Genomic DNA, 25,804 nt, shown 5'->3' with positions numbered 1-25,804 from the left:
AGATTTAGGTTTAATGATGCAAAGCATTAAAAATTAATGCTAGTAATGGACACTGCTAAGTTGCCCCCTGATGACATAACCGACATTACTCCCCAAACAACAAATTTATCCAAGTTAGTTATTGTCCAGATCAACTTTTTAATATGCCATAGTCTCAGAGCTTAATAGGTTAAGGATTTGAATGAATTTCAACATCTGTCATCTGTTGCCATAGTAAACAGCTTGTCACATAGCAACACAATTACAAACAAAACCCAGTGCACCAATTGAATGTTGACTCTGCATTAAAACTAGTGGAGGGTTAACCAGACTAACACTGATTGGTTGTTGCTCCTGCAAACGGGATTTCTACTGCAAGTAAAATGGTAACTGCATAATAACTAATACTCATTAAGATACTTTAGAGCAAAAGAGTTAATGTTTTAATGAAAGCATCTTTTAGATGTATTAATTGCCTAAAAATTTTAAGTGGTGTGTGTGTGGTGCTTGTTCAGATTTTACAAATATCAAACTAGGAAAACATTATCACAAATGGTTGTGCTAAGTTACATTTCTCTCTGTTCAACTTAAATGCAAGTCTTTCTACTACATTCAGTACATAACCTAACTTGTCTAAGCATTCACAGTATATTCTAATCTTTATTTATATATGATTATTAATAGTATTATGTCTTCAGTACAGTTTTGGCACATACCTACTTCGGCATACTTTCAGCTAGAAACAATTTTTAAACTTCAAAACGTTCATCTTATAAAGGACATTAATGCATGTATATGGCTTTTTAAATATCGTTTATACTTTTTAAGATTTTTAAACTTTTATACTTTTAGAAATGATCGCTTTGATGACATCATCACAAATTGCCTTTGTAGTTTTTGCTTTTGGAGATTTTAGGATTAACTGGCTTTGAAGTTTGCCTAACCAATATATAAGGAGAATTCTGTTTCAGCAAAAACACTTTTTTCAGCTTTACTTGGAAAATCCTTTCAAAGCGGAAGCATTCACAGTGCATTTTCTTTTTGAAAATGCTTTTTCTATATACTTAATTTGTTCTGCTGCAGTGTGAGTGTATCTCGGTCCACGTCGGTCAGGCTGGTGTCCAGATTGGCAATGCCTGCTGGGAGCTCTACTGCCTGGAACATGGGATCCAGCCGGATGGACAGATGCCCAGTGACAAGACCATCGGAGGAGGAGACGATTCCTTCAACACCTTCTTCAGTGAGACTGGAGCTGGAAAGCATGTCCCCAGAGCAGTTTTTGTGGACCTGGAGCCCACTGTCATCGGTGAGTGGAATCACTTAGCTGAACATGAATTTAGGCAAAATGAACATGAAACAGGTTAAAACTGGTTCAAAACAATGATTCTGTGTGTTTTTTCTTCTTCAGATGAGGTTCGCACTGGGACCTACCGCCAGCTGTTCCACCCTGAGCAGCTGATCACTGGTAAAGAGGATGCTGCCAACAACTACGCCCGTGGACACTACACCATCGGCAAAGAGATCATTGACGTGGTTCTAGACAGGATCCGCAAACTGGTGGGCAACTTCAGGAGGAGTTCATTTTTGAAGTTGGACTTAAAATATTGGACTAAATCCTAATGCACTATTTCTCACTTGCTGACTGTGTCCCCCCCTCTGTCCTCAGGCTGACCAGTGCACTGGTCTTCAGGGTTTCCTGGTTTTCCACAGCTTTGGAGGTGGCACCGGCTCCGGTTTCACCTCCCTGTTGATGGAGCGTCTCTCTGTTGACTATGGCAAGAAGTCCAAGCTGGAGTTCTCCATCTACCCTGCTCCCCAGGTTTCCTCCGCTGTGGTGGAGCCCTACAACTCCATCCTGACCACCCACAGCACCCTGGAGCACTCTGACTGTGCTTTCATGGTGGATAACGAGGCACTTTATGACATCTGCCGTAGGAACCTCGACATCGAGCGTCCTACCTACACTAACCTGAACAGGTTGATGAGTCAGATTGTGTCCTCCATCACTGCTTCCCTTCGTTTTGATGGTGCCCTCAATGTTGATCTGACAGAGTTCCAGACCAACTTGGTGCCATATCCTCGTATCCACTTCCCTCTAGCCACCTACGCCCCTGTCATCTCTGCTGAGAAAGCTTACCATGAGCAGCTTTCAGTAGCTGAGATCACAAATGCCTGCTTTGAGCCAGCCAATCAGATGGTCAAGTGTGACCCTCGCCACGGCAAGTACATGGCCTGCTGCCTTTTGTACCGTGGTGATGTGGTGCCCAAAGATGTGAATGCTGCCATTGCCACCATCAAAACCAAGCGCACCATCCAGTTTGTGGACTGGTGTCCCACTGGTTTTAAGGTTGGCATCAACTTCCAGGCCCCCACTGTGGTTCCTGGTGGAGACCTGGCCAAGGTCCAGAGGGCTCTGTGCATGCTGAGCAACACCACTGCTATTGCAGAGGCCTGGGCTCGGCTTGACCACAAGTTTGATCTGATGTACGCTAAGCGCGCCTTAGTTCACTGGTATGTGGGTGAGGGTATGGAGGAGGGAGAGTTCTCAGAGGCCAGAGAGGACATGGCAGCTCTGGAGAAGGACTATGAGGAGGTTGAAGCCGACTTCATTGAGGGTGAGGGAGAGGAAGGAGAAGAATACTGAAGGGAGAGAAAGGCACTAAAAGGGAAATGAATGATTCTTTTCACTCTTAAATACTTTCCCAAAAGAAATAAAAGGCATTTCAAAAGTAAAATGTCACCTTGTTCTGTTCAAAATAAATTTCCTGTAATTTTTGAACTTGTCTTTTAATTCGTGTGTTTCTTTCCATATATTTATTAAATGATTAGTAGTTTACAATGATTCCACTTAAAAACCCTAAAAAATCAGAATCTTAAACAATCTGATAAATGCAGATTAAGATGGTTGATGTTAGATTACTATACATAAATATCCTTACAGAATCAACTTTTGTGCATCTTTAATATTGGCGTTTAGTACTAGAATTTTTTACTTTTAAATCTTTATTATGGTTTGTAGTTAAAAATCACCAAGGCTTTATTTAGTCATGAGCTTTAATTTACAGACGTCTTATTCACACTTGTAGCAGCTGCTAGACCTGCTGAATCAGCTGTGCACCTGCTAAGACCAGTAAAATTAGCAGCCACAACAGAACATAGGGTAAATTCAACTTTCATTATCAGCCCCCAAAATATATTGTTTATTTCCTCAGACCTCTAAAAAAATAACCTAGTAAGAAAAATGTAAAAAATTACAGAAAGCATAGTTTTTGTCATGATCTGGCCCCATAGACTTTTGCTTTGTAGCAATTTTACTCCACTTCCTGTTCATGTCATCCAGCTTTACCCTTCATCATCGCTCACAATTGTTTTCACCTGTTCTCCTGCCTTCTTAAACCCAGCTCTCCCCTTTTTCCCCGTCAGATCATCGTCTTTGTTATCCATGCAACACCCAGTTTTCCAGTTTACCTGTCTCATGGTTTTTGGACTCTTGACTCTGTTCATGTGGACTTCTGTTACCTGCATCTTGGTCTGAGGTTTGGCTGTAGTTTTGCGTTCTGGTCTGTCGATGCCTCGTCTGGCCCCTGTTCCTGACCCTTTTCATGTCTCCGGGTCGGCCGCCGTCTGCCCTGGTTCTGATCTTGTTCCTGACCCCTCTTCTAGAGGTTGCCATCACATCCATTGTTCCTGTTTCCCAGCTGACCAGCGCAGCAACAGTCCCTGTTCCTGGGTCAGCCGACGTCCCTTCAGGTGAAGCATCTGATCCTCCATTGGTGGTTTAAGCCATCCTGCCTGGCCCCCGAAGGTCTTCTGACACAGACGCCGGCCCCCGGAGGGCTTCCGCTACCACAGACGTGACCTGCCTTTGACCGGCTGTCCCAGACATGGACTTGCTCAGTTCATAACATTGGCATACATGAGAATCCTTTAGTGAATGTTTACTTGGTATTACTGGAGAAGTTCTTGACACAGGTTACCATAGAATAGTTGAACATGTGATGGACCCTCATCTGAGAGGTAGATAATTACATGGCACATGATTAAAGCATAGACATAACGTGATGACAAGGGCTCATGATAATCTTGATTCTTCATGGGCAGACAACAGTACTTATAATCCTAAGTCCTTCATGTGACAACAGAGAGTCAATAGGAAGCCGTTACTCACAATACCAGAGTGGCAGCCAGGGTCAGGTCCATCAATGCAGCATGGTCCAAACCCTGGTTAGCAATGATGAAGGCTGGAAAGTCGCTTGGTTTTAAGTGGAGCCACGGCATCCTGGCAGGTAGAGTGAAAGCAGGTGCTAAGCTCATCTGTATAGTTTCCCATTGACTCAGGGATGACTTAGATCTGACTGAAAAGAACTAAAGTTAATAATACGAGGGAGATGAGCAGGCCCACAACTTTTAACGGGATTACAAGACAAGAAAATGTTAAAGACCACAGGCCACAAGTTAAACACAGGCAAACAATACGATAAAACCAGATCAAGTGTCTGTCCACGCTCTTGCATAGACAGACAGCACTAAATTAAAAGAGTCAATAAAATTAAAACATTTTAAAAAGTCATTGGCCATAGGTTTGTCTGAGCAACAAATCACAAAGGACAACAGGGTGGCGTGTGTAGAAGTCTTAAAGGCATTGAACTATTTGGAAGTAAAAACAAATGCAAAATAAATCATTTTACAATTGCAGCATCATAACTCTCCAGCAGGTGACGCTGTTCTCCCATCGCTGCGTGCAGCCATTAATGCTGGCGGAACTGAAGAACTGAATAATGTAGAAACTAAACTAAAGCAAAGCAATTGCTATGCAACAACATAAATGGTCACGCGCGGGCAGACACACGTGAAAGAAAAACATTTCTTTTAAATTGTAATTTTGTGATGCTCCAGTATGATGCTATCGCTACCTGCTGCCATCACCCGTGTCCGATTGATAAGACTGAACAATTTAGAAGCAGAAACACATGAAATGTTTAAAAAAGCATTGACTTCAGCCTGTAGCGCCCCCTAGTTGCAAAACTGCATATTATTGCACATGCATGTGCAGAGTGGCATCCTACAAGGGTTTAATCAAAGTAGGTGGTTCTGTTGAGGAGTTATCCTCCAATTTCTATTATCAGTCACACGGTGGCACTATAGAGGCCATACTGTAATAAATGAAGGTATTCATCATGGGGCAACTAAAAACAAAGGTTAATTACAGTATCACGTGTAGTTTTTGAGATACTGCTTTGTAAGGATGGCTCTCATAGACTGACATTCAAAATAAAATTCATGAAAACATTCATAACAATTATGACATAACAGTTGTCAGCATGTAAAGTAACAGCAGCCCTCTCCTCACTGTGCTTAACATGTTAGAATTGGAACCATGTTTCTAGCTGTCAGCTTGTATGACCAGTAGCGTGTCAAATAACATGTGGAAGAATGTGTCTTAATGACCAGGTAGTGGCGCTATAGAGACCAAACTGTAATATGTGAAGCATTTCATCGTGGGACAGCTGTCCACAAAGTTTCATCATGTTCACTAGCTTCTCTCCATTGGCTTCCCATTAAATGTAGAATAGAATTTAAAACCCTGCTTCTTACATATAAAGCTCTGAATGGTCAGGCTCCATCATATTTAGAAGACCTCATAGCACCATATCATCCCAGTAGACCACTTCACTCTCAGAATGCAGGCCTACTTGTGGTTCCCAGAATTTCCAAAAGTAGAATGGGAGGCAGAGCCTTTAGCTATCAAGCTCCTCTCCTGTGGAATCAGCTCCCAGTTCAGATTCGGGAAGCAGACACCCTCTCTACTTTTAAGTCTAGGCTTAAAACCTTCCTCTTTAATAAAGCATATAGTTAGTTATAGTTATGCTGCCATAGGCTTAGACTGCTGGGGGACCCACCCCCCAATGCACTGAGCTCCTTTCCTCCTCTTGACCATCTCTCCTCTCCTCTCATCCAGCAATTGTCACCACTGTATGTCATTAACTCTGTGTGTTCTCTCCCGTAGTTGTCTTTGTCCTCCTCTGTCCCCCTCTCTCTGTCCCTTTCTGCACGTGTCCGCCGGCTTTGAAGCTGTGTGTCTTCCAGCGTGCAGCTACTGGTCCTACCAATCTGCCAGATGTTTTGTTGTTGCTTTTGTTGCTCTGTTCTTTTCTCTCTCCCCTTTCCACTCACCCCAACCGGTCGAGGCAGATGGCCGTCCACCCTGAGCCTGGTTCTGCTGGAGGTTTCTTCCGTTAAAGGGAGTTTTTCCTCTCCACTGTTGCCTATGGCTTGCTCCAGGGGGAATTGTTGGGTTCTCTTTATATATCTTTATAATCTTGACTTTATTCTGTAAAGTGCCCTGAGATGACTTTGTTGTGAATTGGCACTATATAAATAAAGTTGAATTGAATTGAATTGAATGTTACCATGTGTAGTTTTTGAGAGAAGGCTGTAGAAACATTGGTCCCATTGACTTTCTATTTTAAAAAAATCCTAAAAATATTCATTACTGTATATTACCTGTTAGTACACAAAGTAATAGCAGCTCTCACTGTGCTTGAATTGTTGGAGATGGAAGCATGTTTCTAGATGTAAGTGTTTAGGACTAATATAATGAGCATCTGATTTTATGTGGATTTTATGTGGACTTTCATTCAAAAACGTTGCTCCGGTTTTAAGTCAGAGGGGGAGGAGGAATCAGACACACACACCGACACTGACTTTTCGACCTGTAATACATTGTATAGATATAACTGATCCATGTTAAATACGAGCACTAAACATAGTTCAAAACCTTTGGCTGTACATTTCCCTTCTTTTGCATGATGTGCTATTACTATTACACTGTATTATATTCAATGTTAACCTGTCTGACTTTGTTTTAGTTTCATTGTTCACTATAAAAGAATCCATGTATTTTATGCCGTTCTCTGATCATGCTGTGCTTTTTTTCATCTGAGATCACACACACCCATCAATTTATTCACTTATAGAATATTGCAAATAACTATCAAAAGCATTTCCTGTTATGCTTCGATGCTGAAATGATTTTCCAAGCAAAGCTGAACAAAGCTAAACTGTTTCTGCTGAAAGAGATGTTAGCTTTTGTTGAAAGCTGAACAGCTGAAATGTTTAATATAAAAATGTAAAGAAATTTGAAAAAATATAGAAATACAAAGAGCCTTTCCAAAAGGAAAATGCACGGTGAATGCTTCAGCCCTGAAGGATTTTCCAACCAAATTTGAAAAAAGCCAAACTGTTTTTGCTTAAATAGCTAAAACATTTACTATAAAATATAAAGAAAAAAGTAAAAAAAATAAGCAGAATTGAAGGTTAACTGTAGATGTAACATGAAATATTCTTTAAAGACTGTAGAAATGTAATAGTTGAATGTGAAGTTTAAGTCAAACACCTGAAGAAAAGTAGAATTAATAAACTACTCTGATTATGTCAAAACATCCTGTTAAAGTTGAAATCTCAGTAGGTCAGAGTATCAGAAGCTGAGCTGTTTTTTCTGAAATAGCTGAAACAGAATTTTGCTTCCTTCTATACCGGTTAGGCAAACTCCAAAGCCAGTTAACCTTTAATAACACCAAAGGCAAAAACTTCAGAGACAATTTTTTGATGTCAGTGAGGACGTCACCTAGTGTAAAAATCTTAAAAAGTATAAACGAACTTAGAACTTAGAACACAAACCCGAATGAAACGTAACCATTATGTGATGTTTTCCTAGTTTTATATTTGTAAAATCTGAACAAGCCCCAGAGACACACACACACACGCGCCACTTGTAATTTTTGGCAATTAATAATTCTAAAAGATGCATCTATTAAAACATAGGTCTTTTGCTCTGAAGTAACATAATCAGTAGTAGTTATTTTACTCGCAGTAGAAATCCGGTTTCCAGGAGCAACAACCAATCAGTGTTAGTCTGGTTAACTCTCCACTAGTCCTAACACCAAGTCAGCTTAATTGGTGCACTGGGTTTTGTTTGCAACTGTGTTGCTATGCGACAAGCTGTTCACCGTGGCAACGGATGATTTTGTTAAAATTCATTTAAAGCCTTAAACTATTAACGTGAGACTCCGGCATATTAAAATGTTGATCTGGACCATAACTAACTTGGATAAATGTAAAAGAGCCATGTTGTTTGGGGAGTAATGTTGGTTATGTCATCAGGGGGCAACTCAGCAGTGTCCATAAAAATGCATGGTAGCAATGGACCTAATTCTTCAAAAAGGAAATCCACTGTAAATGCTTCGGCCCTGAAAGGATTTTCCAAGCAAACGTGAAAAAAGCTGAATTGTTTTTGCTAAAATAGCTGAAACCAAATGTTGCTGCTTTATATACTGTTTAGGCAAACTTCAGTTAGCCCTAAAAACGTCAAAAGCAAAAACGTCAATGGCAATTATTCGACGTCACCGATGATGTAATCGATGACGCCATTAAAGCAATAATTTAAGTCTAAAAATCTCAAAAAGTATAAAAGACATTTAAAAAGCCGTATACAAGCAATAATGTCCTGTACAACCTGATCGTGTTGAAGTTTGAAAGGTGTTTCTAGCTGAAAGTGTCCTGAAGTAGTTACTATGTCCAAATTACAAGTTCAACCATATTTAATGGAGAGCTGGAAACATGTTAAACTTGCCTGAAGTATGTAGTTTCCGTCCCTAATGTAAATAGTCAAACATGTGGACATATGAACAGGAGGAGCTGGGGATCAAAGTGCCAACTCTGGGGTTTGAGAGCAACCTCTCTAGCACCTGAGCCACAGCCAGAATTGTACAAACTGAATAATTTTTGTTTCTAACTTTTCCTACCAGCTTGGAGATAGGAGCCAACCATTCAGGCAGCCAAAGGTGTAGTAAAAGAAAATCTAAAAATTATATATAAGCCCATTTTTTTTTTACATTTTCTTACAAGGTTATTTTTTAGGTGGTCTGAGGAGACAAGATATTTTGGGGGCTGATAATGAAACTTAATTAAACTGTACTTCTGACACAACTATAGCTGTGCCCTGTGCTCTGGTGCGGCTGCTATTTTTACTGGTCTTAGCAGGTGCACAGCTGCTGGCCAACCAGGTAAAACCAGCACTTTGTCTAACCCTGGTGAACCAGTAAGCCTGCCAGCTGAATGCTAAAAGTTTGAACACAGGACACAGGAATAAAGTCGCAAAGGAAAATGGGTTTTCTTTACCCAAATGGAACATATACGAAGAAATTTAACACAAGTTCGACCCACAACACATACAAAACTGACCTCACCTGAGTGACACACAAGGGGTCGACATAACTGTAACTAGACAAATTATAAACAAACTCTACACAAACAGTTTAGTAACATTATCCCATTACTTAAATATGCAAAAGCAATAACAAAATAATGAACCAAATAAAGTTTAATAACCTATAACATCTAAAGAAACATGTTCCCCATATTTTCCCCTCCCTGGAATCAATCTCTACTACTCTCGACTACTAATAATTTAATAAATATATGAAAGACACAAATGAAAAGACAAGTTCAAAAATTACAGAACATTTATTTTGAACAGAACAGGGTCACATTTCATTTTTTGACTTCATTGTGTGAATGAAGAAAAACCTTTTTGAAATGCCTTTTAAAAAAATTCTTTTGGGAAAGTATTTAAGAGTGAAAAGAATCATTCATTTCCCTTTTAGTGCCTTTCTGTCCCTTCAGTATTCTTCTCCTTCCTCTCCCTCCCCCTCAATGGAGTCGGCTCCAACCTCCTCATAGTCCTTCTCCAGAGCTGCCATGTCCTCTCTGGCCTCTGAGAACTCTCCCTCCTCCATACCCTCACCCACATACCAGTGAACGAAGGCGCGCTTAGCGTACATCAGATCAAACTTGTGGTCAAGCCGAGCCCAGGCCTCTGCAATAGCAGTGGTGTTGCTCAGCATGCACAGAGCCCTCTGGACCTTGGCCAGGTCTCCACCAGGAACCACAGTGGGGGCCTGGAAGTTGATGCCAACCTTAAAACCAGTGGGACACCAGTCCACAAACTGGATGGTGCGCTTGGTTTTGATGGTGGCAATGGCAGCATTCACATCTTTGGGCACCACATCACCACGGTACAAAAGGCAGCAGGCCATGTACTTGCCGTGGCGAGGGTCACACTTGACCATCTGATTGGCTGGCTCAAAGCAGGCATTTGTGATCTCAGCTACTGAAAGCTGCTCATGGTAAGCTTTCTCAGCAGAGATGACAGGGGCGTAGGTGGCTAGAGGGAAGTGGATACGAGGATATGGCACCAAGTTGGTCTGGAACTCTGTCAGATCAACATTGAGGGCACCATCAAAACGAAGGGAAGCAGTAATTGAAGATACAAGCTGGCTGATTAACCTGTTCAGGTTGGTGTAGGTAGGACGCTCGATGTCGAGGTTCCTACGGCAGATGTCATAAAGTGCCTCGTTATCCACCATGAAAGCACAGTCAGAGTGCTCCAGGGTGCTGTGGGTGGTCAGGATGGAGTTGTAGGGCTCCACCACAGCGGTGGACACCTGGGGAGCAGGGTAGATGGAGAACTCCAGCTTGGACTTCTTGCCATAGTCGACAGAGAGACGCTCCATCAACAGGGAGGTGAAACCGGAGCCGGTGCCACCTCCAAAGCTGTGGAAAACCAGGAAGCCCTGAAGACCAGTGCACTGGTCAGCCTGAGGACAGAAGGGGGGACACAGTCAGCAAGTGAGAAATACTGAGTTACGATTTAGTTAGTCCAACTATAAAAATGAACTCCTCCTTAAGTTGCCCACCAGTTTGCGGATCCTGTCCAGAACCAGGTCAATGATCTCTTTGCCGATGGTGTAGTGTCCACGGGCGTAGTTGTTGGCAGCATCCTCTTTACCAGTGATCATCTGCTCAGGGTGGAACAGCTGGCGGTAGGTCCCAGTGCGAACCTCATCTGAAGAAGAAAAAACACACAGAATCATTGTTTTGAACCAGTTTTAACCTGTTTCATGTGCTTCACTTACTTTTTTGCCTAAATTCATGTTCAGCTAAGTGATTCCACTCACCAACGACAGTGGGCTCAAGGTCCACAAAAATAGCTCTGGGGACATGCTTTCCAGCTCCCGTCTCACTGAAGAAGGTGTTGAAGGAATCGTCTCCTCCTCCGATGGTCTTGTCACTGGGCATCTGTCCATCCGGCTGGATCCCATGTTCCAGGCAGTAAAGCTCCCAGCAGGCATTGCCAATCTGGACACCAGCCTGACCCACGTGGACGGAGATACACTCACGCTGCAGGGAAGAAATATATATAAATACAAAGAGCCTTTCCAAAAAGAAAATGCACTGTGAATGCTTCAGCGCTGAAAGGATTTTCCAACCAAATCTGAAAAAAGCTGAACTGTTAAATAGCTGAAACATTTACTATAAGCAGTATAAAAACCGTAGAAATGTAATAGTTGAGGTCAAAGTATCAGACATAAGCTGAAAAAAAGCTTTTTTGCTGAAATAGGTGAAATGGAATGTGTTCTCCTTAAATACTGGTTAGGCAAACAAACCAGTTAACCTTTGTCTCAACGGCAATTTTGTGACGCTAGTGATGATGTCATCAAAGCAATCATTTTTAAAAGTATACGATTATAAAAATCTTAAAGTGTAAACAATTTTTAAAAAGTCATACATGCATTCATGTCCTTTTATAAAATTATTGTCTTGAATTTTGAACAGTGTTTCTAGGTGAAACAATGGCAAGTAGTTAGGCGCCAAAACTGTACGGAAGAACAAAATTCATAATAATCATAATAAAGATTAGAAAAACATACACTGTGACTGCTTAGACAAGTGAGGTTATCTACTGCATGCAGTAGAAAGACTGGCATTTAAGCCGAACAGAGAGAAATGTAATTTAGCACAACCACTATGTGAGAATGTTTTCCTACTTTTATAATTGTATAATCTGAACAAGAACCCGACAGGTTCTAAAATAACTTAATCAGCAGTAGTTATTATGCAGTTACCATTTTACTTGCAGTAGAAATCCCGTTTGCAGGAGCAGCAACCAATCAAGTGTTAGTCTGGTTAACCCTCCACTAGTTTTAACACCTAGTCAACTTTTAATTGGCACAGTTGTTTGTAACTGTGTCGCATAGCAACACAGTTGACTATGTTGACTACACAACTATTTTTAAATGTATTGTTACAGCTAGAGCAGCTCAAAAACTGCTGCCTGGGTCATTCTGGAATCCTGTCAGTAGGGGGACGTATCCCATAAGGACTTTACACTGAACGTCAACCCCCCGCGATGACGCAATAAACATAGATCTGCCTTGTTACTGCCACTAAACTGCTTTCAAAATCAGGTTGCAAACCTGGTTTGATCCACCAGCTCCTGAACATTGTAGAAGTGAAAATCTAAACAGCTGCAGTTCCACAAACTTGCAACTTGTAACTATTTAAGCGCTTAAAAACAACTAGGTTGCTGTAGAGGTTAAAACACAAATGAATAAAACCGCAGAGAAGTACAGCATAAAAATGTATACAATAAAACCGATAAAACAGATCATAAACAAATTAAGAAAAACCTGCAAAAGAGCAGAGTCAGTACTGTTTCATTCTAAACCCGGAATGGAAACATTCAAATAGGTTGTGTTCATTTAAAAATGCTCCTACCTGACTATAAACAATGTTCTCTAAAATCTTTGATTAAAAAAAGGCAATCCGGAAACTAAAATGAACAAGAACATGTGGATCTAGCCCAGGTTTCTTGATATGTTGAATTATGGCCTGTTTTTTATGGGGGGACCCCCCCAGAGGTTAGCCTGCCATTAATAATGGTGAGAACAGATTGCCCCAAAGGAATTAAAACCTCTTTGAAAAGTCAGTGAGGAAGAGCATCACAAGATGAAGCCACGGGCTTCAAGTCTGAAAGAGGAAGTTAGGTTAGTGATTCCGACAATAACCAGACTCAAGTCTGAGCGTTAAGAGTTTTTTCAATCGACCGAAACAACACACGGGGTTTGTGACAGTATTAGCAAACTGTGGACTGGTAAAGATGCCAACAGTCTCTCAACATTTTAAAGGACACTCACAGTTTATCCTTTTCCCACCTGCGTTCAGCTCTGCAGCCCTCCCACCTCACAGCATGACTTTTTACAATTTTACAATTGCAGTACCCTAACTCTATGGTTATGATACTGGGAGCATAAGCTCCCATCGCTGCTTGCAGCCATTGCTGCTGGGAGAACTGAAGCACTGAATAATGTATAAATTAAACCAATGGGAAACACATTAAAGGAAAAATTATTTTTTCGATTTGCAATTTCGTCATGCGAAATTAAATTTACATTTAGTCATTTAGCAGACGTTTATCCAAAGCCACTTAAAAGTGAGGTACAAGGCAGCAAAAATCTAAGTCAAGGAGAAAACATCAAAGCAAAGTCCTTAAAAAGGTTTACAATTCATGAGAAACTCTGCCTTAATTAATCTGCAGACTCTTGTCATTATTTATGGAAAGTTGTTTTTTTTATGAAATAAACTCAGTTTTTTGTTGAATATAAACTGACCAAAGATTCTTTACATGTACGGGAAGAGAGCTGCTCTTGTGGAGGAGGGGGCTGGTTCAAACATAATTCGGTATAACTGTCAGCATCCCCAACTCTGACAGTCCTGACTGAAAGTGCTAACAGCTCTGAACTTAGAAATAGGGGACGGCTGCAGGTGGTAGCCATGACCTATTGTTCTGCTTATCTGTATCTTATCTTACCGGTGCACAACTTCATGTGCTGACAGGTGCTAAACCCAGTATTGCAATATGTTAGATTTAGGGTTGGACCCAATAAGCTGCTTGACTATTAAAACTAAAGTTTATTATAATGCATTATTGTTGGCAAGGCAGGATGATGTGGTTAGACCTCCGACTCGCTAGGTGGCGCTGATCTCCAGTCTATGACGATGATGAGTGCTTAACACTGACTTATGGGAATTGGAGTCTAAACAAAAGGCGGGACTTATTAGAGTGCGTGAGGAGACGAGCTGAGTCTGGAGGGGGAGGAAAGGATCTTACGGGGAGGGGTGGGGGTATGGCCCTGGCAGTGTGTGCGTGGAACGTAGCCGTCGTGGGTCTCCACTCCCTGACGTGGAATAAACTCCAAAATCCCTTTGAGTGAATATAAATACTTGGTAACAGTGAAGAAGTCTGTGACGCTTGATCCACTAATCAGTGTTATGTATGAGCACGTAGTTAAACCTTCGTCTGAGCTTCACAGGCAGGTAATCGCATGGATTGGCGAACACTTATGGCGTGAATCAAAACATTTATGATTGCCATGGTTACAAGGGTCCGTGATGAAACTTGGTTCCTTACGGGCATTTAGCAGTAGTCATAATCCTTAGAGCAGGGGTCACCAACATGGTGCCCGTGGGCACCAGGTATGTGTCTTCACATAGATGAATGTCATTAATTTAAGTAATTATTAATAATACCTCATAATTAACGGTAAGTTGAGCAAATTTGTTATTTCAAAAGTGCGTATTTAACTGGTAGTTGCATTTGCATTAATCGGTACCCAAGAAGTAGCTCTCCGATTCAAAAAGGTCGGTGACTAGTGATGGGCGGATCGATACCAAAATATCGATATTTCGATCTTGACGGCCAATATTTAAATATCGATTCTCAAGTTAAAATATCGATATTTTCTGTTTAGTTATTCATATTTTCTCTGCAGTCATATCCGAATGTTTTCTGCTCCTTCTACATCAATTTGTGTATTGTTTGTGATGCACCGCATAGGAACTACTTTTCCTTCCGCCGATCCGCCCCATGATCCACAATCTTCAACTAAACTTCTTCGACACGTGCTCGGCCGGCTGGCGGCTCCGCCTCCAAACACAGGCAGCATTTCGGAGGGAAATGTATCATTTTTATTCACGGACTATTTCGCTACGAACGTTCTGTTTCAAGAGAATTGTAGAAATAGGCAAAGTGTGTCTAATCCATAATTTAAACAAAGGGAAGTAAATACAGATGGGTATATAAGACATACATGTAGATGAGGGCGAGTCATGGATATCAAGTGACCTAAACTGTTCACCTGATAAAGAAAGTGTCATGCTGTTGTCATGGAGATAAGTCAGAACGTTAATACGTTTTATTTAAAATAATGAAAATGTTAAAAATGCCAATAGGTTGAACAATGATTTTGCTGTCGTTTTAATGTTTTTAATTATTCCCTGTAAGGGCTCACGTGATTGTGTTTCATCGTGATCAGATGACAGAATTAAAATAACACTATGGATATCGGATCGGATCGATATCGCGATACTAGCCAAGGTATTACTTGGAATCGGATCGAATCTGAAATCACTGGTATCGCCCATCACTATCGGTGACTCCTGCCTTACAGTAATTTATAAAGTCCGCAACAGAGAGCGTGAGTTGGAGGCTGTCACTCATTAACAGCGGCGGGCGGAGTCAGGTCAACAAACGTTGCGCGCTCCCGTTCGTCATCAATCACCGGACAACGTGCAACGCGAAAACAAAACGCCCCCCCGCCCCACACGAAAACAGCGGGACAAAACGTCTCGGTGTAAATTCCCAGAAAGAGTTCAGCTACATATTCCTACAGCTTCGGAGATGCCCGCAACTAAGAAAAGAGTGAGCGAATTTATAGGGTTAATTTTACCTGAAGGGGAAGAGGGAGACAATGAAGCCGAAGACTCCCAGGAAGAAAATGATGAGGAGCAACAACAGCCTGAATTTCTAGACATGGCGGAAATTGACAAAGTTTCTTCTGGAGGACACTTGTTCCACTCCCCAGTGCCTCTGTGTACAGGTCAGCGTCGTTTTTGTTTTTCTTTCTGTTGTAACGTTGTACAGAGATTTAAAAATCTCCACATAGGGTCTATTTGTTTTTGTGTCAAAGGTCTGAACAAGTGCAGTTACTGACCAGTACAGCAACTTACTGAGCTGCTACACTGGCGGTTTTTTTTTTTTTTCTCATATTCACACGTGTGACAACTGCAGCACACATCAGCGAAACCTAACTCTTTTCACTTTATGTTTCCTAGGAGCGTCTGATCTGTATCACTTCCTCTACTGTTAGTCAAACGCCAGATAAAGTGAGGGAGAAGAGGAAATGCAGCTGTGGGGCGTGAACAACGGACAGCGAGACAGTTTCCCCCCAAAAAGTTTTGAGTGAACACTTAACAGGCTTAAATCAAATCTCATGTCACACTAAAACGTTTTTAAATCCAAGGTCGTCCATAAGGAATACTACTATGTATAAAGTAGTTGGATGGTCAGCTGCTTAATGTTAAATGAAGAATTATGTCATCTCGTTGAGTCTGACTCTGTTTCAATAGCTTTTGGATTATGTGAGAGACATTTTTAACCGATGCAACTTATTTAGGTTGAACAAATACACTTTGACACCTCACTGCAGACTCTGTGTCTGCACTGTGCTTCCTCTTACTGTCCCAGCAGGGAGATGAGTAATCCCAAAGACTTGCTAAGTAGATTCCTGACCACTGTGTTTTCACCTATATGTGTCTCCTGTTCATTTGCATTGATTCATTCATTGTTCTGTTGTGTGAACTCAGCTGTTGAGCTGACTGGATAAAAGCAGCACATGTGTGGACTGGTCAGAGCACCCATGCTAAATCCTTTACATCATTAAAAGAAGGTGGCTATCCCATTAGGATGCACTATGGGAAGAAGGCAGGTTGGCGGAGACCGTGTATACAGTATCGTGTAAAGTAAACGAGACCTCTGTTTGTCTAGGGTGTAACTTTTGGACACACCTGCTTTATGTGGCTGGAAATGTCTTCATTTCTTGAAATGAATTGGAATCCGGTGACACGTACTGCTGTAAAGGCAATATTCTATTCCAATATCTTGATATATTCTTATGAGTATATCATTAGGGCGGCGGCTGTAGCTCAGTCGGTAAGGCAGTCGTCCACGGACCACACGGTCAGCGGTTTGATCCCTGGTCCCGGCTATATATCATTCCCATCCCCAGCTGTGCAGTGCCGGACCAAGCCCGTTAGAAATTGGGGAGGGTTGCGTCAGGAAGGGCATCCAGTGTAAAAACTGTGCCAAATCAACATGCGGACAATGATCCGCTGTGGCTGAACTCATGGGATAAACAGAAAGGACAAAAAAATGTAAAAAGTTATAACTGTATCATTGAATAGTAAGTCTACTTTGCAACTGTTTGTCTTCCTCTCTTGTGATTTTTCACATGCAGTGACCACATCAGAAATATTTGAAAATCCTGGAAGGCAGCACAATAATCTTAGCAATTGACAATTCAAAGACGATTACTATGTCTGCAAAAAGCTGTATAGTTTCAACCCTGTGTCCCTCTATTATACAGTTACGGTCCGGACCTTGTTTGGGAAAGACTACCAAGTGAAGGGACACTTTGCTCTCAGGGATCCATGGTGGGAAGTGACCTTTTCTGCAGAGGAAGAAGGACGCAGGCGGTGTAGTGTGAAGGGGTTTCCTTCATACAGACTGTGCTCTAACCTGAACAGACAAGACTGGATTCATATAGTGTCCCTGTTCCTGAAGGCCTGTGATGTAGAACCACAGAGTAAAACGTTGTTTTTCGACTGGCTGCCACTCACAAGGAAGGTCTCCCTACACAACCTAATGGAAGTTCTTGATGAATTTTCAAGAGAGCATGAAGATCAAGCAAACATGATAACAACCCGATTGTCAAATTCAGGTTTGGTTATAATCGATTCTATAGCTCTTTTATGTAATGAGTTGTTAATAAGATGATATTCATGCTATTAAAATACATATTTTCTTACCTTAACTGTCCAATCAGATAGTGATATCTATGTCTCTTGAGTGACACTTATTCACCAAACTCTTTTAACTAAACTAATTAAATGGTAAATAGAATATTTTACGTGAAGCTACCGTTAGATATGTATTTTAATTTTTATAAGCTGTAGTGTCACATTTGAATAGATAAGGCAAAAACACATATGCCTATGTGCATGCTGTTCAAGTATTACACATTATAAAGTGAGAATTATTAAAGGCAGTTAAATTGTTTGATATTTTTTTAATACAACCGTCTGTTTGGTCTTAGTTGCTTGGATGCGAGTGCACGCATCCTGTCTGTATCCAGCTGTAATGAAATACCTTCCACGCTTACTGCCTAGTCAGTTCAGCTGCTTGGAATAGTAAAGACGCGGCAAACTCTGGCGGCCACACAGGCCACACAGGCTGGACTGAGTACACAACAAGTTGATGGTAAAGAAGAAGAGGTGGACTTCAACTTGCTGGGCAAAATAAATCAAATCATTAAGAGTGATGATGTGTGGAAGCTGGGATTTAACAATGTAAGTGCAAGTGCCTGTTTTCTTTTATTCGTTCTCATTTTCACTGGCTGTCATAACCTAATATGTGTTAGTAATTTGAACCACGTAGCAAATAAGTAGATGCGTTGTTTCTGCTTAAGCAATGATTTAGTGGAAAAAAATAAATAATAATAATAATAATCAGTTTTCTTGCTAAATGTCTTTCTTGTCACTAGGTTGTTTACAGAGAACTTAAACTTGTGCGTTGTGAAGCTCAGCTCAGGGCATTTGAAGACTGCAACCTGCTTCGCAAAATCCTGCCACCGCAACGTCAGTCCCTAATCGCGTATGATCAGCTAAAAAAACATTGTTTTTCTAAAGGCAGCACCTACATTGATAAGCAGCAGCTTTGCAAATCCCTTTCAGAAGCTAAGAAGCTATCAGATGTGCAGGTTTGGGAAGCTATTAATTTCCTCAGGCAACAGGATGTATTGGTACTTGACAAGACAAAGGTGGTGCTCAGGAATTTCCATGTGTATGAGTCAGCATTGCAAAATGCCTGGATTCCCTGGTGAAACGTGGCCCATGGACCATCCCTGTAAATGTTGAAGAGATACTGCAAGCAGCTGCAAAAAAGAGGGAATGGGAGAAAATGCAAAACTCAGAGAAAGCCACAGTCCCTGTGCCTACAAATATATCTGATGCCTTTGTCCACGGGGAAGCATGCCCTTCAATCAAATCAGAAGTTAACAGTGAGGGGGGAAAAGAATCATGGCTTTCTCCCATCAAACTGGACCAAGATCACGTTCGGGTTGCAGAGATGATCTGCGCTAACCCAGTAACCATCATCAGTGGAAAGGCTGGCTGTGGGAAAACCACAGTGGTCAGTCAGTTGTTCGGTGCTGCCGTGTTGCATGGCTGCAATGAGCAGGAGGATATACAGCAGGCCTGTGCAGACTATGAAAATGATAGTGAAAGATCTCCCGGGTGGGAGGAGCCCACATTTTCACCTGCAACTCTGTCTCAGCCAGACGAGGACAAACGACGAGTCATACAGAGTACAAACGAGATCCTTTTGACCGCTCCTACTGGGAGAGCTGCCTCTCTATTGTCCAAGAAGACGGGCTTCCCTGCTTACACTCTTCATCAGGTATGGATAGGTACTAGCCTGTGAACATGAAAGCTGTCCATAGAGCAGATCTGATGCACGTGACAATAACATTTGCTCTCCTCTGCAAAATGCCCCGCTCCACAGATATGCTGTCAGTGGGTTTGTCTGACACAGAGAGCTGGTGTCTGTTTCTGATGTGGATTAAGGCTCCTTTCCAAAGTCTTTGTTGTTGTAAAAAAAAACAATCACAGAAGTAATTTAAATGAGATTTTTGGGCCCAGATACTATGACTTCAGTTATGTCTGAGTTTAGAAGTAAAAAAGTATGGGCCATCCAGGCCTTTATGTCTTGTAGGCTTAAAGCTTGATTAACTGTTTTTTTTTTTTTCATCTGGTTCAGTAGATAGATATAGCTGGGTATCATCAGCATAGCAATGGAAATTTATGGAGTGTTTTCTAATAATGTAAAATATGTATAACGATCTTAGTAAAAAGCTGCGACCTCACTTCAAGAACCCACTTTGGCACATTATTTCTGAAAGCCCTTTTCAGACCTTTATTTGGATAAAGTTTAAGTTTGGTTTAGATTTACAAGATGTGGTCAGTCTATCTAAATGACAGTTTGTAAATTTGACTGGGCTTGTTCAGCACTGAGATCCGCTCAGGCAGGGGAGACGTCTCGGTGGTGATCTTTCTTTGAAGACAAAAGCTGGTGTCAGACTTAAAATAGGGTTTCTTGCCGTCGGTTTGACGGCAGAGAAAGCTGAAAAAACCCATTTTATTGGATATTAAAAAAGTAGGCAGTGTCTGCACTAATCATTACAGAAATACAGAAATGCATATGGGGGGAGTTACCCAGTGGGTGGTCTCTAGAACCTATCTAGAACTGATTGGTTGACTTACGCTTTGTGAAAACCCTTTTATTGCACCTTGTTGTAGATCTTGTGACCCCAGGACCCACTATCTACCACATTGCTTTGGGCCTTGTAACAACAAAGTGCCTACTGTGATCTTAAGCATTCGTCTAAACACGACCCACCCTGTGACTTGTTGTGAGCTCTTCAATAAGCCCATCTTGGTCAACTGTTTGCTAATGATCTAACCATATGACTAAATGTACTTTATTCCCCCACAGCTTCCATACAAAGTAAATCATTTATTTAGTTTTCTATGGTCTCTAGGCCCTTGGAATAGCAGTTTGGCAGAGCTGCGCTTGTTCTTCTGTGTATGATTTTTTAATAGTATAAGATCCCTAGTTTTTTCTATTATCTTTTTTCGGGCTATAAGGAGAATTGGGCATTTTCATTGACTGTATTGTAGTAGATATTATACATTCGACCCAACTTTGTTGCGTGTGTTTTCCTTTCTCCTAGGTGCTGTTTAGTTTTATGAGAAAAAAGAAAGGTGAAGAGGGCAGCACTACACCATGGAAGTTCAAGGATGTTCGTATTTTTGTTGTAGATGAGGGCAGCATGGTCTCTGTACAGCTCCTCCACTCTGTCCTCGAGATGCTTTGTAAACACGCTGAACTTCGGAAATTCATTATACTTGGTGAGCAACTATTTATCCTGATATCAGAAAACAGTAGGGGGCTTGGTGGCTCAGTGGTAGAGCATTGGGTAGAGATGTAGAAGACAGTAGGCTCCCACCCTCTGGGTTCCCAACCCACTCCCACACCCCTCAAATCCCATTTGTGACCCCACCCAGCCACCAAGGGCAACCTTATGAAAGCTGTTGATATGGTACCATAACCAGAATTTTTTCAAGTTGCAGCACTTTAACTACACCGTGTTCTTCATTTTACTAGTTATCATTTCAGTAGTTGGTGTCAACTTAAAAAAATAATGTAAGTCACCACTAAAGCTAGTGCTGATAATAATACTGTAACAAACATTAATAATCCTGTGGTTTTAGTGGGATCTGAAAACCTCCACTAAATAGATCTCAAGTAAAATCCCAAAAAGCAGTTGCCTCCTACCAGGTAAAGTTTAACTTGTCTATCTACATTAAAATAAACCATAATGAAAGCACAAATTTGGTCTGTGTGTTTTTGTGTAGGGGATGTCAGGCAACTTCCTAGTATCCAGCCTGGGAATATTCTCCACGACCTGTTTGAGACTCTGAAACGAGTCGGGTGGGCTATGGAGATGAGAACCAACCACCGTGCAGAGTCTCAACTCATCGTTGAAAATGCCGGCCTGTAAATTCATTCTGTAGAACTTTTGTAACGGACCCAAATACAGCATGTGTTTAGGGAGATAATACCATAGCCAGTAATGTTCCCGGCTTGTTGCAGGATTGCTGAAATGGGTAAGAAGAAAATGTTTGCTCCTTTGAAGTTTGATGCCGTAGTTGATCTAGATGGCCCTCATGAAACGCTCACCGCTGACAAGAAGTTCATCTTCGTCCGTCTGCCCGACAACGAGTCAGCTGATGGTAAGTGTTTTCTGACAGTGTATTTTCTCAGTGTGACGCCGTGTTCTGCTACTGTATATACCCGGAGGCTAAAATGTTTACGTTCTTGCATTCACAGTTTAATATAGATTGACAGTTCCAATCACTAGATATTTCTATAGTGAGTGTTTCAGCTTGCTTGATCCATTATCAACAGTAAAATATCTAAAACATATTGCCTTTTTTTGATATTCTCCTTAATGCAGTGGTTCTCAAACTTTTTCTGTCAGGACGCCCTTTGGAAAAAGAGAGATTTCCCTCCAACGCCAAATCAATTACATCTATAGGTCAAATATAGCTTTTATTGATAGAAACGTTAATATTATAAACATTATTTTCACTCAAAAGTCAACACGATTGCTACCTGAGACAATACTTTTACAAATAAAAATATGAAAAGTGCAAATAAGTTGTTATAATTTATAGGAATAAAATTACATATTTGCAAAAACAACAAATAAAGATTAATATTTTAACAGTGTCATTGGCTGAAAGGGGGATGAGGGGGTTTTTGGTTTTGTCCCACAGTTTGAGAAACACTGCCTTAATATAAATACAGCTACCAGGTGAATTAATGATCTGATATTGTAAGAGTTCCAACTTTAAATGTAGTTTCCGTCTTAAATTAGGCCTCTAATACAAGATGGGACCAGCCAGTGTGTTCTGTATGATTCTGACTTTTGAATACGGTTGAATTTCAGATTTACAGAGAGCTGTCAAGTTCCTAATTCAAAACGCCCCTGGACTCGAGGACCATAGGACTTCACAGTTTATTACTTTTAAAAGGTATGCAGGGCTTGACAATATGCTTTTTCATACCACTTGCCTGATAACCAAACTTACTTGCTCAAATTAAAAAACGTAGACCTATTTAAAGATTATTAAGATAAACAGAAAAACAAATAACAGCCCATGTAGTCCAAACAAAATAATACATAGTAGCAAGTAACAAGAAGTCAAACATAAGGAGGCAAAAACAGAAAACTGATGGACTGGTGAAAAAATAAGTTTTCAGTAACATGGCATTTGAAATGAAAAATGTGTAAATGACGGCAACAGATGATCTTTCACAAATGATATTTAAAACAGCTTTTTGGAAGCGTAACTGTTAGACTTTTCCTTCTTTTACAGGAATGATGTAAATCTGATAAATGAACTTTGCTGTAAGCATTACAACAATCACTTAACAAAGTAAGTGACTTAAACACAATGAATAAAAATGCAGTGTCTTTGTTGCCTGCCAAAAAAATGATATATGGCTTCTTCTTTATGACAGAAACCCCCAACACAAGCTGCTCTTTCAACCTGGAGACAAAGTGTGCTGCACCAGAAATGGATACCTTACAAATATTAACGATTCTAACGACAGGGTTATTGTTGATCAGGCAGACGTGACAAACACAAAGTCAGAGCAAGGAGAAGCCTCCGCTGCGTCTCTGTAACGGAGAGATTTTCTTCATCACAGAGGTCAGTATGATGGACGACGGCTGTGTTTTCTCACCTGTCAACTTATACACAACTGAAACCATTCATGAAAATAAAGATGACACATGCAGTGTCCGATGCAACGGCTCTGGATCTAAATGTCCAGTATCTGATGACTGAAATGTAAATACAAAGTAAGTTCAATCCTGCCTGAAATTTGCTTTAGTGACTTCGCCAAAGTAATTTATGCAAGTTTTCCACCACTTCCCCGTGAGGATGCTTTGTGCAATAACACAACAGCATATTCACGTAAATACCCTCTGTAATGTCATTTCCCGCAGGATGTAACCGAACAGAATAAGGGAAAACGTTGCCGTTATCTAACTCTGGATGATGGAGACCATAAGCATACAGTGGGCTACAAAGAATTGCAGAGAGAGTGCAGGGTGCGACATGCCTGGGCCAGAACTATTCACACCTTTCAGGTATAATTAGCTTCAAAGTTTCATTTGGATTCCATTTAATGGATTAATGAAATTAATTTTAAAATAGTTTTCATTTATTCATATATAAGGCGGCAATAATTTCTGTCACTAATCCCTCAGGGTTCAGAGAATGAGACTGTTGTCTATGTGGTGGGAGATAGCTTTGCCGAGACATGGAAACACATCTATACCGCTGTAACACGGGGCCAGAAACGCGTCTATGTGGTCTCCAAAAAAAAGTCCTTCAAATCCGCGATTGAGAGATATGAAACCCCCAGAAATACTAGGCTGGCAAGTCTGGTCAAGGAAGAAATGATCGAGCCCTGGATGTTGGTTGGCACACCCCAAGCCCAACCAAACACACCCCAAGGGACACCACAAGGGACACCCCAAGGCAATGGTCCTCAACCGTGCACTCCTCTCCGCTCACAAAGTCCCTGCAGACCTTCAGGTTCCAACTTCCAGTCAAACCCACCACAGCGTAAACGTTTGTGGAAAGCTGAACAAGGGGAGGAGGAGGCTGCACAATCGTCTACAGTGAACAACATGAGTAGCTTGGCAGCTATGGACAGCTCCAGTGGCCCCTCGGGAGAACAGTTGGCTGCATGTGAAGAGGTTACAGGGGAGGAACAACAGAACAGTGCGGCGACATCACCGGGCAACAAAAGGAAAAAGATGCCCTCTGCAGAACATTAGGAAGTTTAATGTAATCAGCCTCAGACGGTTTGTTGTTCACATGATTCCAACAGCACTGAAGCAGTCGTTGCCTGATTTGTTTTCACAATGAATGAAAGCAGGGTCATGCATTTGTAATTAGCTTCTCATAAAAGTGCTAAATTCCTACCTGTTTATGTCAAGGTTAACTTTATCAAATGGTTAGATTATGTTGTTAATGTTCATAATGAGAAGTGACTACTGAGTGTGGGTCTTTACATTTATCACTATTTCTGTCACAGTACTTTGGATTCAGATCCTCTGTGGAGTGATTGCTCCAACAGGTGTGTGGCATCGCATGAGATAATGGCAAGTGGGAAATGCTGTAATCATTAGAGTTCTGCAAAACTGCGAGCGTTGCATCAGGGATTTGGGAAAAGATCTTAGTGTTCTTTTACTCCAGCGCAAGAAGTGAAATAAATAAACACTCTCAGTGCGAGAAATGTATTTTAAGGAGAACAATTCATTTACATCATCTAATGTGTATGGATGGGGTTTATTCCATTTTATTGTGCTTGTTTTGTGGTTTTCATCAGATATCTTCTTTGTCGCATTTGCATCTCATTATTGTCATCGTCATTGCTGGTGACGGTATTAGAAGCATCTGTAGTGGCTACTCCTATCCTTAGTATATGCAACATGCAAAACCCCTGATGTCGGACAAAATTGGAGGTTTGTGCCAGGAAAGGTATCCAGCATTAAAAAAAAACTCATGGATTCAATGTGCGAAACACGTTACTGAAGAGACAATCTAAAAGCTGCTGATTTGACCATCTGTTGAATCTGACTAGATACAGTAGCCAACAGACAGATTTTTCTATTACCATCACTTTAGCTGCATTAACACTGGCTTATATTTTCAATGAATTCTTTGCAAACTGTTTGAAAAATGTCATCTAACATTTTAGCAATATTGCACAAATTTTCTGTCCACTGAGTTGATAAACTTGGTACCAAACTGACAATAAGTTTCCTTCGAAGCCTGAACTGGTAATTAAATTTATATAGCTGGTGTGTTTTATTTTATTAGAACCTAAAGCTACGTAAATATACTGCTAATATTCCTAAATAATTGTATTAATGTTTGTTGTGATGGAGTAATACTGCGGATGTAAAATAATATGGATTCATAGGGCTTGTGTGTACAGAAAATGCCCTTGGAGGCAGAAATGAAATACACATTAAGTAAGAAAACCAATGATTGAAGTTTCTTCAGAACATGACATTTTCTTGATCAATTTGTAGCTATTGTGTTCAAGTAAATCATTTATTTGAATTGAGATGGATTTATTTTTATGACTAGCAGTAGCTCAACTGCTGATTTCAAAATCTTCACATATGATAACAATGGAGTCTTATCCAAGTATGTGTAA

General features: G+C 40.9%; 3 protein-coding genes across 3 annotated transcripts; 2 read left to right on the top strand and 1 right to left on the bottom strand.

Moving 5' to 3' along the window:
• The first annotated feature begins 1,066 nt into the window (after positions 1-1,066).
• LOC137106924 (tubulin alpha-1B chain-like) lies at positions 1,067-2,638 on the top strand. The gene is made up of 3 exons (XM_067491001.1): positions 1,067-1,285; positions 1,388-1,536; positions 1,646-2,638. Exons 1-3 carry the CDS (start codon positions 1,165-1,167, stop codon positions 2,621-2,623), a joined length of 1,248 nt encoding a protein of 415 aa, XP_067347102.1. The 5' UTR covers positions 1,067-1,164; the 3' UTR covers positions 2,624-2,638.
• Positions 2,639-9,636: 6,998 nt separating this feature from the next.
• LOC137106923 (tubulin alpha-1B chain-like) lies at positions 9,637-11,229 on the bottom strand. Its single transcript, XM_067491000.1, has 3 exons — positions 10,998-11,229; positions 10,737-10,885; positions 9,637-10,637 (listed from the first exon to the last, which is right to left on the bottom strand). The coding sequence occupies exons 1-3, from the start codon at positions 11,116-11,118 to the stop codon at positions 9,660-9,662; spliced, it is 1,248 nt and encodes a 415-aa protein (XP_067347101.1). The 5' UTR covers positions 11,119-11,229; the 3' UTR covers positions 9,637-9,659.
• A 3,120-nt stretch (positions 11,230-14,349) lies between these two features.
• helb (helicase (DNA) B) lies at positions 14,350-25,675 on the top strand. The gene is given in 15 exon segments (XM_067490342.1): positions 14,350-15,758; positions 17,304-17,657; positions 18,033-18,110; positions 18,113-18,285; positions 18,480-18,786; positions 18,789-19,393; positions 20,727-20,904; positions 21,412-21,553; positions 21,650-21,789; positions 22,509-22,593; positions 22,939-22,998; positions 23,084-23,206; positions 23,208-23,274; positions 23,574-23,717; positions 23,838-25,675. Coding segments are annotated over 15 exon segments (3,306 nt in total). The 5' UTR covers positions 14,350-15,559; the 3' UTR covers positions 24,489-25,675.
• Positions 25,676-25,804: the final 129 nt, after the last annotated feature.

The sequence above is a fragment of the Channa argus genome, chromosome 21, assembly GCF_033026475.1.
Source record: "Channa argus isolate prfri chromosome 21, Channa argus male v1.0, whole genome shotgun sequence".
NCBI lineage: Eukaryota > Metazoa > Chordata > Actinopteri > Anabantiformes > Channidae > Channa > Channa argus.
The sequence above is the reverse complement of the archived record's forward strand: the minus strand, read 5'-3'. Positions and strand labels throughout refer to the sequence as shown.